We start from the raw sequence: 17,166 nt of genomic DNA, 5'->3' as shown, positions 1-17,166 counted from the left end.
GGTTGTCTATTACGCACTACAAAGTAGGGGAAATATGACAATGTACTGAGTTTTTAAGAAGCAAGTTGAACCTGTCTACTACTGCTAAGAAGTTTTATACTGTGCATCCGAAAGTGAAACTTTTAGAGTATTGGAAGGAACTGAAGTTTTTAGGAAGCAAAATGTATCACTATATAGTCTGAGCCTGTCTATTACGTACTACAAAGTAGAGGTGCATCGAGTTGCTTTCGTAAGAGCAAAAGGTAGGCAAAACTATTACACACTGTAGTCGATCTGATTCAAGCTGCATCGAGTTGCTTTCCTAAGAGCAAAAGGTAGGCAAAAGCCTTAATGACAAAACTATTATACACTGCAGTCGATCTGATTCAAGATCTTATCTAACTTATGAAGTTATTAGGACACGGACATTGACTGTAGGCCGAGAGATACATGCTGTCTGTAGTTGAGCAGAGCCGGTGATGGCGGACCCGAATGCATATTTGAAGCATCCGTTGTAGACCTGTAATAGAGAAAGAAGCGGGGAAATAAGACAATGCGTAAGATAATCCAAAAGAGATGTTAGTTTTTTTTTGGTTTCTTTTTCCTTTGTCTTTCGACTTTTACGATGTCAATGATCAGAAGAGTCATGAGAATAAGTGCTAAGAGAAACAATGCTGTGAGTTCAGTAAGTTGGCTTATGCTAATGGATTCCATGTTATATGAAGCGGGGAGGTGTTGGATGGGTCGTTCAGTAGAATCAGTCTAGCTTGGCAGGGGATAAAGCGGGGGTAAGGCTAAAACATCTCCTTTTAGTCGAGACAGCTTAAAATACTTGAGGTGCAATTAAGTGGTCGATAAGACATGGGGAGCAAATGGGATATGGAATGATGTATTTGGCGGTAGAAGTGATGTATCTGACATCGGGCAATCTTGGTGGTAGATCTAGGTGCAGAAATAATCTTGAAGATCAGATTGGATCAGGGCAGTATTTAATGATGGGCATATCGATCTGACATGGGGTTGAAATGGCATATGGAATGATGGATGTGGCGGCAGTAGTAAATGCGAAATTAGGTGCCCCTTTGAGTGTGTGGCGGTAGATTAAATATGATCAGTATTTAATGATGGGCATATCGATCTGACATGGGGTGCAAGTGAATGTGCCAAGTTTGCATAACCCGAGAGGATTATGCTTCCAACAGTATAGAAGCTGTTTGCACTACTACATAAGGCATTCCAAATTCCTTATTCAAATACACTTGAGGCTTTCTGCCTTCCACCTTATCCAAATCCCAGCAACTTTGAGGGGGCATTGCTAGATGATCCTATGAGTAGCTATGGAGCAAAAAGAACCATCTCTCATAAAATTTGAGGCAAAGGAGATGAAACTCACGATGGAAGCCTCGTTGATCAATTGGATCCAATGAGCAATGCTCTATAAGGAGTGGGACCAGCTCTAAGCTCTCATAGAGGTCGAAAATCTATCAACCTAGCGACAGGACGTCTACTGCCTCACAAACCTGCCACCAATAGGATCTAAGGCCAAGGACGTCATCTTTGTAAAACTAAAGCATTCTACCACATCTGTTGTTAGTACAGCAAAAAGAGCTCTGGGTTCTAGTTCTAACATTCATTGCTTGACGTGTGAAACGGAACAGACTGTGACAGGCATAGATTTGAGCTGTAATTTGTAAATTAAAAAACAAGGATTTGCATAAAGGAAGGGAACATTGATGCCAGAGGAACTGAAATCTTAATTGATATTCTTTTTAGTTTTCTCAGGATTCTCCTGTAAGCAACTATAACTTCCATAAAAAGCTTTAGCAAGGAAAGTTAAACGAGTATAACAGGGTGCACGCAGAAATTCATGTATTTCAATGAAGGAACTGATGTCATAAAATTGCAGCAACTCGAAACATGCAATATGATCCTCTCAAAGTGATCTGAGAAAGTAGGAGCAATAGTCCTCTTATGGCTGTCAACTCGTCACAACAATATAGATGTCATGATACAATTGAAGCCCTCTTCTGGACTTCTTGAAAACACATCTAGTGAAAAAGAAAACTATAAAAAAGATATTTAGCATTCAGCAGTCATTCTACAGCACAAGAATTCAAGAGCTATATTTTGTTAAATATAAAAAGATTATTTATTTTTCTATCCGTGTAAATATATGAGTAACTTTTTGATATGTTTGAAAAAATTATAAAGAAGTTAAGAACCTTAGCTTCACCTTTCCCTTACAATAAAATCAACATTATTCAAATTACACAGCAATTGTTTTCTCATAGATTGTAACACATTTAACAAAAGACACAGCAGACTCCCGAACTGAGGTGAACTTCTGGTAAACTTCTTTGAGCCCCATAGCATTCTGATCTGTGATTTTTTTATCTGAGGGTGATGAGAGTTCAACCTAATTGGACTAATGACTAAATATGAAAACAGTATTTTTTCATAGATTATAATACAGTTAACGAAAAACATAGAAAGCTTTCAAACTGAGGTGAGGCTGCGGTAAACTTCTTTCACACAGCATTGTGTCCTGTGCAATTTTGTGTATAGAGTGACGAGACACACCAAATTGGACTCATTACTAAATATGAGACCAGCAAATATATCATGCAGGATATTGAGCCAATCTCTACCCACCTCTTTTCATAAAGTAACGCAGAAACAAGACTTGCAAAAGTTTCTGGCCTCATATTTCTTTCCTCACGCAGCTGATAAAGCTTATGGCGAAAAGCAAATCTTTGGTACCTGTAAAGTAAACAATATACTCAAGCTGATACACGATATGAATGTCACACAATCCACTTGCAAATCTCAGCATTCATGCCTTATCATCTCAATCACCACTGTATATGGTCCAGCCAGCAAGGATGTCTTTGTGGTGAGCCAACACTCATCATGATGTGCAAGATGAAAATATGTGTATCAATTTATTTACATTTTTGAAATTTTGCCTTATCTTGAAATTTGAGGGATGCTCCTTTATAGATAAAAATTTACAAAATAATAGAGATCAGAAAGAAGTATGTGCATTTATCTAATGTGATATATATTGGCAGAAATCTTACAAAGTCTGCACATCTGTGACCAATCCAGAAAGACCCACGTATAGCTTATCATGAATCTTGAAAATGCGCTGAAAATCAGTAGCTATTGTTTGCAGTTGCACGCCTAAACGGCGATCACTGGCAATGGCAAAGCAGTTTTTCCCAACCATAGCCACCAAAGCACTTCCATTATATTCAAATATCTGTCAAAAGTTAAAACACAATTAATAATTTGCAAATCTTTTAGTGATCCATACATTGAAGTGGTTCCAAAACACACATGGAAAAAAAATTAAAAACTTACTTCTACACTTTTAAACACCCAAAAACTCTGTAAAAATTTCACCATGAGAAGAGGGGAAAATTGAAATCCATTAAAAAAGGCAAAATAAAACCCAATATGTCAAGAAAAACCACAACTATACTGAATCAGCTTAAAAGTTAAAACCCCCAGAAAGGAACAAGCAAAAGGCAAATTTTTCCTGTAGAACAATAATAAAGAACCCAAATGCGTGAATTCTTTACCTCAGTCCAGCAAAAAAAGTTCTTAACATTATGCAAAGTTGCAAACTTCAAACTCAAAGAAATTGATCTATGACACTTCAATGTCAGAGCAGAAAAAATAAACAACATTCGCATTCTCAAGCCCCCAAACTGAACCCTTAAAACCATAGATTTCTTTCTAAAACTTGACTAAACCATAAAAATTAAACCAAGAATGCATGTCCCAGAACAAAACAAGATTACTGAATTAATCTAAATTTCCAACTACAGATGGCATCAATGTTATAAACAATAATATTTTAACCGTTCAAAAATCCATGACCTCAAACATTAATAACTCCAAATTTGGTGAAAACTTTTGTTTTTCTAAGCTGATAGCTTACCGACATTGCTGAGACAGATGTTAGGAGGTGTAGAGAACTGAGTCGTCTCCCCAAGCTGCAGCTAGGTTTCTTTGTATATTAATGAAGTTATTCTGAAGAAAAAAACACAACAGATGTGAGAAAAACAAACTTTATGGAATAAGAGCCCTACAGGCATGCAACATACAAGTATAGCATGAAAACCAAGTGCCTTCCATGAGATAATAATGATTTTCTGATGTTTCGGGCTGTAAACACCCAAGCTATTCTCACAAGTCTACTAGAAAGACAGAGAATCCACCTCTATTTTACAGGACAGATAGCCGATAAGACTGAAAAAAGATTGTTGTATCCACTAAAATCTTCTGAAGTCTGTTTTCCATCACAATTTCTACACTCCAAAATGGAATAGATTTTTCTGGCTATAAAGATGTAAAGCTAAACTTGGCCATCATTGAGAACTTGATCTTATTCATCCATTTTTATCCATGGGCGTAGATTTTATTTTGCCTTAATTGACAGAACTGATGTTTGAGTTCTATATCCAAAATGATCTCATCAATGATTACATCCGCATTGTGCCTGATTAGTTTCAAGTTTCAACGATAGGCATCCAATGTGTGTGTTCTTGCAGGTGACAGTTCCTAAGTTTCTGGATCAATCCTAATGGTATTGCAGCGGCCCACAGCCCTGGATCTGGATTTCAATTGTTTAAATGTCAAGATATTACACATATTTATTCCCAGTCCATTTTCAAAGAATGGTCATGACTCCAGATATTACACATATTTATTCACAGTCCATTTTCAAAGAATGGCTACCCCAATAGATTCTGTACAAGCTAGAAAACATAACCGAAAACCAAAAATCCCGTAAAGTGCCAAAACCTAGACTCCGTTGTTTAGAATGTCAGCAAGTAGATAACAATGAAATAAATCAGGTATACAAGCAAATGGTTTTAAAGAGGGATATGAGAATGATAATATGCACCAACTTATTTTGAATTTGAAAAATAGATTGTGCTTTTCTGGACAGATGTCATCCTGTTCTGCTTATTTTTTCAAATGCCATTTTCAAAAAATCTATTTTGTGCTTGTATTGCCTTCCGGAAAGCGTTTAAGAAAAAAAAAATTAACATCAAAAACATGTAACAAAATATACCTAGGAGTGTAATAAAGCATAACTAGGAGCCCGTCGGGCTGTGGTTTAGCACAAGTTGAAAAGCTTGCAGCAATGATGAGCCAGATTCACAACCCAGCAGGTTCATTCCAAGTGCTAACACAGTCTTCTTCCATTCATATGATGCCAGGGCAAGTCCTGGGTGACTTTGACGAAATAAATACCCCTTGATAACGGCTCTGAGCCAAATTTAACCCGCTTGTAGAACAGATCTTCTCTGGAGTTTAGAAGCCTCTCAAATTGGAAACAGAAATAAAAGAGAAGTGAGGTGGGTATGTGGGTGTTTCACAGATTTCACCGGAAACAAGATTATACGTCTTAACTACAATTAGAGGTAGAGTTTAAGAAGGCCGGTCATCAAAGGCTGGTGGCAGGTTTAATTTACAGGACCAAAAGTAGAGTTCCTACGGCACCCTAAGCTCAGACTTTTGGAATACTAATGCAACGACTTACAGGTTGAAATGTGGAGGTTTTCTAGGACAAAATTCAGTGAATAAGTAGAGTTCTAAATTTTTCATCTGCTTTCAATCCAACATGGAAATACGTTCTACCCAACATTATTGTCCAGATTAAAAAACAATGCGATTCCAAAGAAATACAATGACATGTGCACATTGAGAAAGCAAACTGCAATCTAGAAGAGATCGAACGACAGGGTTTTGTCTAATTGAAAAAACCACTCTGTTTCTTCGCCATCATCATAGAAAGATGATATTTGAACCGCCCCTTCCAACTGACCTAGGGTTTTTGACCTCTGTCCCATTGCAGAACCAGGAAACCGTCGTTTCACAACCAGCGCAGTAATCATTTCTCTGAAATTGCATCATAACCCAACAAATTCCTTGAGAGATTCAACCCTCTATATTCAAAATTCCGAATTGGGTTCTTCAAAATTTACTACAGAATGCTTTAATTGACATAAAAGAAGTACTCACAAGTGGAGAAATGAGATGAAATTTCATGAAAATGGGCTAAAATTTAATGAAACGGGCAAACACAAATCGATTAGTTTCACAAAAATACCTGATTATACGCAAAAAAACGTCAAGGTTTCGAATCCCACAAGCTGCACATAATTAAAATATTAAGGAGTACCTTTCTTTTACCAGAAATGGGCAAACAAATATCGATTAGTTTCACAAAAATACCTGATTAGATGCAAAAAAATGTCAGTGTTTCGAATCCCACAAGCTACACATAATTAAAATATTAAAGGGTACCTTGCTTTTACCTCAAACGAAGAAAATTTCAGTTGCTCGAGCAACAAGTAGCGCATGTTGCAATTCATCCCTAATCTTCATAGGCAGATGGTTGGACTGCATCAGAGGATACGGGTGAATGATCGAAAAGGCGTATCCTCGTCACTTTGGATACCAAAGCCCTACTTCCTTTCAGTTCAAGACCCGCGGTGCTATACGCAGAATTCTCAGGGCAAAACACACCAGACAAGAAACTGTGGCATATGAAACAACAGTGCACCTTGAAATTTCAAATTTAAAATAAAGATAAGAAATCAATCAATTTCAATAAGAATAAAAATGAAAATCGTAACATTTATCCTTGTGGACCCTACATGAGGGCCTTGTGCCTAACACATCTCTCTCCATAGCATAACATGCAAGCTTACACATATCTCCTTAACATAGGATGCAAGCTCTGAAAGGAGATAACATAGGACGCAAGCTATAAAGCAGGCCACCTAGGGTTGCAGAAGCTAACATCTGTGAGCAGGCAGATTGAAACCAGAGAAAAACATGAAAATCGCAGAAGGATGCTCTCGGGGAAGGCTGACTATCGCTCTTCAACGTTTAGATTGGGATCATAGATCATGAGTCTCTGAAGACCAACGGTGGACGCACTATTTTTCGTTTTTGGCTTCATTTCGGATCGTCTGTCTGTCTTTCTGTAAATTGATTTATTGCAATGCAATGGCATTTTTCCATGGCCATATAATTCCTCTCGGATATCCAGCCATGGCTGGTGTGTGACTGCAATAATTTGTTCTTTCTTTTTTCCTTTTCTTTTCTTTAATTTGCAGCCTAGCCTTAGTACCCCTGTTCTTCCTTCTCAACCGCATTTGCCACCCCGCTGTCAGTCCCGTCTCCGCCAAACACAGTTAATGTAGAACTGCTGGTGTCATGACCTGCAACTTCATAGAATACTTCATTCTTTCGCTTCCAAGGTTACTATATATATTCATAGAATTCTCCACGGCCTCATATTGATCCATATGCGCCTCCATAGCCCTAGCAGACCTCGGATCTGCCCTTAGCACTCTATCTCCTTGACAATACTTGTCAAATCACAGACCAAATGCCCTTGACTGTCTTCCTGTAGCAATCTGCTTCCACTGTGCAAGCCTGAGGCTGATTTGGCCTCCCTTTAGGTCACTGTGAGAACACAAAACCCCTCCACAATCTTCCTGAGGAACTCGGTCCTCAACGGCAAAGATTTCCAAGGCTAAGTCTGTGTCTTCCAGGGTCTCAGCCCTCCATCTTTATCACTGCACAGACTTGGATCACGCACAGACTTAGAGCTGCTCTCGGCCTGGACTGAACATACCTCAGCACTCAATCTCTCTCTTCCAGTATATATACGCTGTCTCTATTCTAATTCTGAGGCATATTTCGGCCTCTTCAAGGGCAGATCTGGTCACAGAAGATCCTCACTCATCCTGAGGCCCTGTGGCCCTCATATTGATCCATACGCTCCGCCTCCGCCACCGCCACCGTACGCCCCTCCGCCTCCGCCACCGCCACGCCCACATCCACACCCAGGAACTGATCCGTATGCACCTCCTCCGCCGCCGACCCCTCCTTTTGACCCATTCGCGCCAGCTTCTCCGCCAGGACCTCCATTTAATCCTGGGCCTGATCCGTATGCACCTCCTCCACTGCCGCCGACGCCTCCATTTGACCCATTCGCGCCCACAACCAGGAAACCCTAGTGAGGGCTCTCTCTGCAAAATATTTTCCTTGCACCCAGGGGGTTTCCTTGCACGTTTCTTGCTGAAATTCGGCAACCAACAGGCATTCCACCCTAGGGCTTTTGCAGTCACGAACCACCAGGTGCATTCCCAGCTGGATCCAAAGCAAAGAGGGTAGATTTTCTCTGCCATATTCCGGATTAGGGTTACAAAAATAACAGAGTGATTGTATATCAGATCTTGATGCTAGTGATTAGTTCTTCACCGGACACCTCCCGCCATGCAAACATTGACCATACGGCCGACACCTGCGAAAGAACAAGCACGTTAGCAGCGAAAGAACAAGCAAGTTAGCAGACAACGAATTGAACACTTAACATTAAACGTTAAGGAATTAATGTCAGCATTAAAACTAAACCGCACACCGTCAAGGGCACATGATTGTGGTTAAATATCAGTTTAACATATGGTCCGGCCTCTTCCGCCTCGGGAAGAGGCCAAATAAGATGGCCAACAGAAAATCAATTGCAAACTTTAGAACATAAGTGATAATACCACTGAAAAACCCTGCGAATTAATGCTATCTCCCCGCCGAACGGTTACTATAGTCCCTGCCTGATGCCAGATGGCAGGGACTAATAAAGAAAAGCACTGAATTCATGAAGAAGTTGAGCTATGAGAATGACTCCCCACGCAACACACGTTGACTGCAGATATAGAGAAGTCAAAGAAACATGGTACATTTTTATCTTGTACAAGTGTATATAGTTAATTTAAAGTTAGATGGAAGTTAAATTTGGGTGAAGGCTAAATCTATTTTAATAATATAAATAAACTTTCCAAGTAATCGAATAGGAGAATCAGTTGAAAAATAAGGTTTTTGCAGTTTAAAAAACAAGTTATGAAAAATCGTGTTGCTTTAAAATAAGCTTTTTAAACTGAAAAATAGGGGTTGTGAAAGTAATTTTATTTTTAATTAACACAAAAATGATGGAGAACCCTTGTGTAGAGAGTAATGGAAAAGGTGACAAATACTAAATTTCAAGTTGAGAAATTTAATGGCAAAGATAATTTTGAATATTGGAAATTAAAAATATGAGATCTGCTAGTATAACAAGGATTGTAGAAGGCATTAGGGGGCAACGAGAATAAATGTGCAATGATGACTGATGAAGATTGGAAGGGTCTCGATGCTAGAGCGCTTAGTACAATTCAATGATGTCTAGCTAGTGATGTCTTGTTTAACATAATTAGAGAATTAATAGCAATAGGCTTATTGACCAAGTTAGGAGGATTTTATATGACAAAGTATTTTATGAATCATTGACCAAGTTAGAAGGATTTTATATGACAAAGTATTTTATGAATCAGATATAGTTGAAGAGGCAGCTATATAGACTGAAAATGAGAGTAGGTAGAAAAATTGTAAATCGCTTGAATGTGACTAATACTCTTGCTTGTAATTTGAATAGCATGGATTTTAAAATCAATTGTGAAAATAAGGAAATTACACCACTGTGTTCATTTTCTGAATCACAGGCTCATTTTGTAATCTTGATTAATTAGATTAATTGAAACTCTTGAATTTGATTATGTTATTGGAGTATTGGTGTTTAAAGTGATGAGGAATACATCAAGTACTAAAACCTTTATATGAGAAGTAAAAACTATTGTAGGCAAGTCGAAGGAAAATGAGAAAAGTCGAGAGGTACATCTAGATCAAATTCCAAAGGAAAAAGTAATTATATTTTGATGGATATATCATATGGCTAGGTCACGAGTTAGGGTTTGAAGCAGGTTTGCCCTGGCAAGCTTGCTACAACTCCGGAGCGCAGGGAACTTTGCAGAAACAGACAAAATAATACGAAAGAATACCGAAGCTCGAGGCGTAGGAAGGTAGGTGAGGCCTGTCGCAGCCAGGATGAGTGAGGAAGGTGTGGGGGGGGCGGGGGCAAGAGCCCCTCCTACAAGAATGTTACAGTAGGGGAGGCGACTAGACAGGGGTCTAACGGACCACAAGGAAGAAGGAGTAACACACCGGTCACGGGAGTGCGTTGGCAGGTGGGTTTGGGAGGAAAATATCTTCCCAAAGTAGTTAAAAAACCTAGGTTTGTCATTCCTAACAACAAACTAGAGGAGTACAGGTGTTACATGAAGGATAACGCACTGATCTGTAAATTCATAGGAGTTTGGCGAACACAAAAAGAACTGATCACATGGATCCACTAGTGCTGGCAACCCAAGGGACACATAGATCTGAAACTAGGGGCAAAAGGATTCTTCTGAGTAGTTTTAGTTAATCTAGCAGACAAGGAGAAGGTATTTGAAGAGGGGCCATATTTCTTTAATAATGCGGGTTTATTCATGCGACATTGGGAAGAGTGCTATAACCTAGATCAGGGAAAAACGCTAGCGGCGCCAATCTGGGTTTTGTTGTTTGGCCTTGTAGTGGATTTTTGGGACCCAGAAATTTTGGAAGGGATAGGTAACTCGATTGGAACCTTTGTCAAAGTGGCTGATACAACACAAAAAGGAAGGTACACCTCTTATGCCTAGATATGTGTTTACATGAACATCACAGAAGCTCTCCCTGATTGCATAGAGTAGAATATCATGATGAAGTATGGCAACAGACTTTGGATTATGAGAATATACCATTCAGGTGGAGGAGATGCCATGAATATGGCCACCTATTTAGATCTTGCCCCTTGAACATCCCAGAGAACACTCAAGGAAATAAAAATGAGGTAGAATCAAGTAAGGAAGGGGAAGGAGGCTTCCAGGAGGTTCAAAGAAGAAAAAGGAATCCAAAATCACCAGGTATCCACAAGAATCCTCCGAAGGAGAAAGAAAAGGTAAACCAAAACAAATTTGCATTTCTACAAGAGGAAGAAATGGAGGAGATAATAGTGGAAAATGGGGAAGAACCAGAAGAACCACAACAGAAAGAGAAAGGGAAACAACAGGTAATGACAACAACAGAGGAAGAGAGAGAAGGGGACATTAACAAAGAGCAAATTGAGCAAAACCTGATGGAGATAGATATATATATAAGGAAAATTACAGTGAAGAGGAACAAGTAATGAAAAGACTATTGCAGGAGTGGCGACATCTGGATGAGAGATTCATCCCTGGAGACCAAAAACAGTTCTACAAGGAAATGTTTCAACAGTACAAACTAAAATGAGGAACGATAGTGGTTAATCAACCAGAGCATCTTGGATCACAAGGAGGACAAGGACCAGAAACGGGAGCAATAGGCAAAGCAGGGAAGAAAAGAGGCAGAAGACCCATGAGTGAATCCATTCAAATGGTAGGGGAACTTGTCGTTAACTCAGGATGAGTGGTGCCATTATCGGAGGTATTCCACCCACCAACCAAACTGTTGAAATGATAATGACGACCTAGAATATAAGGGGACTGAATAGTAAGGGGAAACAACAATATCTTAAAGAGCGATTGAGGAAAGATAAACCTAGTGTTATGTTATTACAAGAATCCAAGATTAGTGAAATAAAGATGAAAGAGATCATGGGTAACTTCAAACCAATGTATGAGGTTATAGGAGAAGATGTTGCTGGCAGCGCAGGAGGTATGGCAGTACTCTGGAATCCAGAGGAAGTCAGATTTGATGATTGGACAAGTATGCCAAGAATACTATAAGGGAAATTTAGTAACCTTGGATCCCGAGAATAGGTCCTGCTCTGAGGAGTTTATTGTCCACACATATAGGGAGATAATATTATAAAAGTGAGAGGATTGTATCATAATATTCCATGGATAATAGGAGGGGATTTTAATATGATAAAATCCCTAAATTAGAAAAGAGGTGGAATACGTAGGGTGGATGCAGACATGGAGATGTTTGGGGACACCACAAATCACCAGGGACTAGTGGATCTCCCAACCACTAATGGAATTCATACCTGGAATAATAGAAGAGGAGGCAGACATCAATTTGCATCAAGACTTGATAGATTTTTAATAACAGAGGAGATAGTAAGTAGAGACATTTTCATTGAGGCAATGATACTATCGAGGATGGGATCAGATCATTGGCTAGTAAGATTGGAGATTGATCTCAAAGCCAGTCGCAAAAAGAGACCCTTCAGATTTGAAGCGTTTTGGCTTAGGGATCGTAAATTTCATTAGCAAGGTGGAGGAATGGTGGACACAGAGAAAAGAAAGGGGTAGGAACAAGATGCAAATGTTCCAACGCAAACTAAAGGAAATTAAGAAAAACATCAAGAGATGGAACCAACAAGAATTTGGAAACATACTGAAGGACCAACAACAGCTAGCTCAGAAGATGGAAGAAATCCAACAAGAAATTATAAGAAAAGGGAGAATCCCTAACTTAGAAGCTGAAGAAGGGAGATTGGTCAGCCAAATAGAGGAACGAAGGAAACAAGAAGAGATATTATGTAGGCAGAAGTCAAGAGTGAACTAGTTGCGAGAGGGAGAAAGAAACACTAGATTTTTCCACAAAGCAATGATTCAGCATAGGCAAAGTAACAGAATCTTCTCTTTGAAAAATGAAGTTGGGGAAAGATAAACCCAACATGAGGAAATGGATGAAACCTTGGTGATATATTATAAAGAGATTCTAAAGGAAGCTCAAGTGGATAGACAGGCGACAGCAAGCAGAATATGCAATGAGATCCCCAAGATAATAACTAGAGAGAAAAACCTTGTGTTTATGAGCGCAGTCACGATAGAGAAAGTCGAGGAAGTGGTGAAAGGGCTAAAGAAAAATAAGGCCCCAGGACTAGATGGATTTATGGCAGAATTCTACCAAGCAGCCTAGAAATTTATAGGCAATGACATTGTAGCCGTGGTGGAAGAATCTAGAAGGAACCAAAAGCTATGTCCAAGTCTAAATTCAACCCTTCTTTCTCTCATACCTAAATCCTCTAAGTTTGATGAACCGCAGGGTTTTAGACCGATTGCTCTATGTAATGTCATTTACAAAATTATCTCTACAATATTGCTAAGAGACTAATACAGATTATTTCTAGCATTATATCACTTGAGAAAACAAGCTTTGTAGAGGGCAGACAGATTCTAGATGGACTGATTGTATCCCAGGAAGTGGTACGTTTGTTAGCAACCAAAAAGATGGCAGGGGTGATGTTTAAATTGGACCTATCCAAAGCATATTATAGACTAAATTGGGAATACCTAAGGAAAGTAATGGAAGCATTCAGTTTCTATAGAAGATGGGTAGATTGGATTTCAGCAATGATATCTACCCCATTCTTTTCAATACTTCTAAATGGAACCTCGACACACACCTTTAATGCCTCTAGAGGGTTAAGACAGGGAGACCCTCTATCACCCTTCCTATTTATTATAGCAGCCAAAGATCTAGGATGGTACATCAAAAAGGAGGTGCATGGGAACAAAATCAAAGGGATTAGGGCATGGGGAAATGAGCTCCCGATCACCCATCAACAGTTTGTGGATGACATTATGCTATTCTACAATGTGTCACTGAGGGAAGTTAAAAGGATGAAGAACATCCTGGATCTATTTATGGAAGCCTCGGGCACTCAGAATAACAATGAGAAATCTTTTGCTTACTTCTTTAATACATCTGTAAATGTCAAATCTTATCTATCAAGAATGATGGGTTTTAGGGAAGAAGAGCTCCCAACCAAATACCTATGCATACCTTTGACAACCAATTCCTTAAAATTGGTAAATTGGTAGCACATAATATTGAAGCTGCAAGGTAGGATAAACCACTGGGCATTCAAATCTTTAAACTTGGCAGGGAGAATAGTCTTAGTTAAATCTGTTCTATAATCCATACCAATATACCAACTATCAGGGATGGTAGCACTGAAAGGAGCATGCTCCAAAATGGTAGAAATAGTGAAGAAATCTATCTGGGGAGGTGCACAACAATAGAAAAAATTGGCGCTCATGTCATGGTAAGGGATGAGTAGAAAGAAGGACGATGGAGACCTACAATTGAAGGACCCTTACCTCATTAATCAAATCATGGGAGCAAAATTATGGTGGAGGTGGATGACTGGAGGAGGGGACCTATGGAAATGGATATGGACCAAGTATAATATGCAAGGAAGACGAGAGGAGATCTTGAGAAATACAGAGAAACGAAGAGGTTCCGATGTCTGGAACTTGGCCAGTGAGAACAGGTATCTCATCACAAATCATACCTTCTCAGAAATAAGATATGGAAAAGTTGCAAAATTTTGGGAGGAAGCATGGCAACAATGGGAAAAATTAAATGAAAATCAAGACCTTAAAACTATTCTATAGTCTTCAATAGAAGCAGGATTAAAGAGAGTGAAGGATTATTGGAAAAATGATAATAGTGAGGAGAACTGGAGAGTTTGGAAAAGCCCAGAAGAGTGGGGACAAAATATTGAAGCAGATCAGAGAAATCACTATATGAAGGAAATTGCAACGAGGAAGATTCCAATCAGGGAGGGACCGAACATCCTACGATGGGGTTACACAATGAGAGGAAGCTTCACAGTAAAGGAGGCATATGATCTAAAGGCTGAAACGGAACAGGAAGGAAACCAACACCTATGGAAACAAATTTGGAAGAGCAAATGGTGGCCGAAAGTGACATATTTTCTGTGGTTAACATGCAAGGGTATAATTTTGACATGGGATCAAATACAAAGAAGAGGGATGCAAGGACCAACCTGTTGTGAACTATGTAAGATGGAAAATGAAAATATAGAAGACCTACTGAATTCATGTCAGTTTGCACGAAGACAATGGGATGCTCTATATGGAGCTTTCGGAAGGATAGACAGGAACCCGCAAAGCATAAAAGAGATGGTACAACAATGGGGCCGTGGTCACTTTGTCAGTCCAGTCCTCAATAGAGCTTGGGGGATGGCTGTAGGTTTCCCTCTATGGATGATATGGAAGGAAAGGAGCAGAAGTATATTCAAGAATGAAAGACTTACACCGGAGAAGGTATGGGGAGGGACAATTGAACATATAAGGGAAACCATACTAGCAGAAGAATCAAAGCAAGAAGACTGGGAAACCCTGCCATAAGAAACTAGTGTCCTAAAAAAGCTTAATCTAACAAAGGAGATGGTGGGAGAGAAGGCATGGTAAAAAACGAGCACACAGGGGGTACAATCCCAAAAGTATAGCAGACCAGCAGAAGGCTTCATCAAAATAAAATTTTATGGAGCATCCAATGGTAATCTAGGTAATGCAGGGATAGGAGGCATCTTCAGAGACAACCAGGGTAGGACTCATCTATTGTATGCAGCTTATGGAGGTAAGATGAGCAACAACGAAGCAAAGTTAATGGTAGCTAGACAAGGGATAAGAATAGTGGTCAGGCTTGGATACAATCAATTAGAGGTGGAAGGGGACTCATTAATGATTATCAACATGATGAGGAAGTTATATTATGGAATGAATTGGTAAAAGATTTGTCATAGCTGGAGAACAGCAAGTCTAATATAGGAGTTGGGTGAAATCATGAAAAGGCTTGATTATATCATAATCAAACATGTTAAAAGGGAAGGAAACAAAGCAGCTGATATCCTTGCCACTTGGGGAAGTGACCCGCAATCAAGCCATATGGAACAAACCTAACGTATGCACCAAAATGATATAAGAATGGACCTGTTAAATGCAATATTAGCCAAAGATGAAAAAACGACATAATAGAAAGCACAAGGAGTACAATAGACCCCTGATCAGGGTGATGGATGGTGTAAAATGCCATAATGGCGATGTCAGAAGTAGGATGGAGTGAGGATGGCTCATAGCAGTTCGCATGAGAGCAAGAAGGTACATGGAGAGGTACCACTGATCGGTTAGGAGAAGTGGCATACAGAACACCCGGGTGAAGAGAGGTGGAAAGGATGGTGAGGAAGGCAAGATGGGACAGCAAGGTGGTGGAAAGCAAAAGTATGTAATGGGGAGTAGGGCATATAGGAAGGATAGAAGGAGAGGGAGAGGAAGCAGGAGCGGGACAAGGGTGCCAAGCATTCAACCAGCGTTTAGGAAGTGTTTCACCGGGTATGTAAATTGTCGCCTCTCTGTAATTCAATTTGCCATCTGTAGCATGCCGGGAGGGGCTAGAACCAGGGGCAGTGGGGAGAAGGAAGGTCCAGTTGCGAGAATTCTTTTATGTCCCAAGTCTGGGTCCCAAGGAAAGGTAGAGCCTGGGAGTTGAGCTTCGAGGTAGGAGAAGGGTAAGGGCATAGTTTTTTATAGTAAAGGGAAGGAGGAGCCTAAATCTTTGGAAAAAAAGGGAGCCAGTGAGAGTGGCAAAGAGGATGTGTGGGTGGTGAGTTTGGGTAGAGTAACCAGGCAAGGAGGCTGGGTAGGGGATGAAAACTCGGGTCGAGAAAGAAAGAGGGGCTGGGAGGGTAAACCAAAAGAGAACCTTAGAAAGCTGCCAAAACCATCCCAAGAGGAGTTCTCTGAGGGGAATGAGAGAGAAGCTAGAGTGCATGAGAGGAGTGGAGAGAGTTCTGAGATTCTGACTAATGGATTTACCATGCTGAGGAACTCTCGAGCAGGGGAAATCAGAACTATAGCGGGGGACCGTGTAGGTGACGGTGAGCCTAGTACTAAAAATCTGAGCAAGAAGAAGGCAAGGGGGCATAGGGAGAAGGGAGGGAATAACCCCCCGGGAGACCTGTGAAGAGGAAAGTGCAGCCACAAATAGCAAAGTCTTGAGTGGATGGGTATTTGGACGAAGGATTATTTTCATCTAACCAATTACTTTTCGTCCTATGAACAGATAGAGGGGAGCAAGGATATGTCAAGGTCGGGCTGTGGTTGTGGACATGGTCATGCCATGAGTCACAGATGATAGACAAACAATAGACTGGACCCTTAGGCCAATAACACCCCAAACAGAAGGAGAGGTCATCACTTAATGGAAGAGACAATATACAAAGCTGCCAAAGCATATATGAGGGACACAGACGAAGACAACAATGAAATAATTGACGAAATGGAAGAGAACATGAAGGAAGAAGAGTCCGAGGAGGAGATGGAAGAGTGGTGGGATCTGGTATCAGACCCTGGCAACACGAGAGGTGGGATGTCTCACTTCAAGCAGACACTGCACTTATATTGGCTCATGAAGCAGTTGATCTGCAAGGCAGTTGAGCATGTATCAATGGGTATGGCT

The 17,166-nt window shown here is 40.1% G+C and overlaps 1 protein-coding gene across 5 annotated transcripts; it reads right to left on the bottom strand.

The window, feature by feature from the left end:
- Positions 1 to 232: 232 nt before the first annotated feature.
- Positions 233 to 7,221, bottom strand: LOC149248973 (proteasome subunit beta type-3-like). Of its 5 annotated transcripts, XM_089458586.1 has the most exons (8): positions 6,657 to 7,221; positions 6,315 to 6,536; positions 6,107 to 6,182; positions 5,822 to 5,895; positions 3,926 to 4,017; positions 3,060 to 3,241; positions 2,632 to 2,739; positions 233 to 499 (listed from the first exon to the last, which is right to left on the bottom strand). In XM_089458586.1, the coding sequence occupies exons 5-8, from the start codon at positions 3,929 to 3,931 to the stop codon at positions 394 to 396; spliced, it is 402 nt and encodes a 133-aa protein (XP_089314712.1). In that variant the 5' UTR covers positions 3,932 to 4,017; positions 5,822 to 5,895; positions 6,107 to 6,182; positions 6,315 to 6,536; positions 6,657 to 7,221; the 3' UTR covers positions 233 to 393. The 5 variants fall into 5 exon arrangements, with proteins under 5 accessions (XP_089314712.1, XP_089314713.1, XP_089314714.1 ...); XM_089458587.1 differs by lacking the exon at positions 5,822 to 5,895; XM_089458588.1 differs by lacking the exons at positions 5,822 to 5,895; positions 6,107 to 6,182.
- Between the last annotated feature and the right edge of the window lie 9,945 nt (positions 7,222 to 17,166).

The sequence above is a fragment of the Pinus tabuliformis genome, chromosome 7 (genome assembly GCF_031772625.1).
Source record: "Pinus tabuliformis cultivar Carrire ecotype Pingquan chromosome 7, CPIR1, whole genome shotgun sequence".
In the NCBI taxonomy this organism is placed as follows: Eukaryota; Viridiplantae; Streptophyta; class Pinopsida; order Pinales; family Pinaceae; genus Pinus; species Pinus tabuliformis.
The sequence above is the reverse complement of the archived record's forward strand: the minus strand, read 5'-3'. Positions and strand labels throughout refer to the sequence as shown.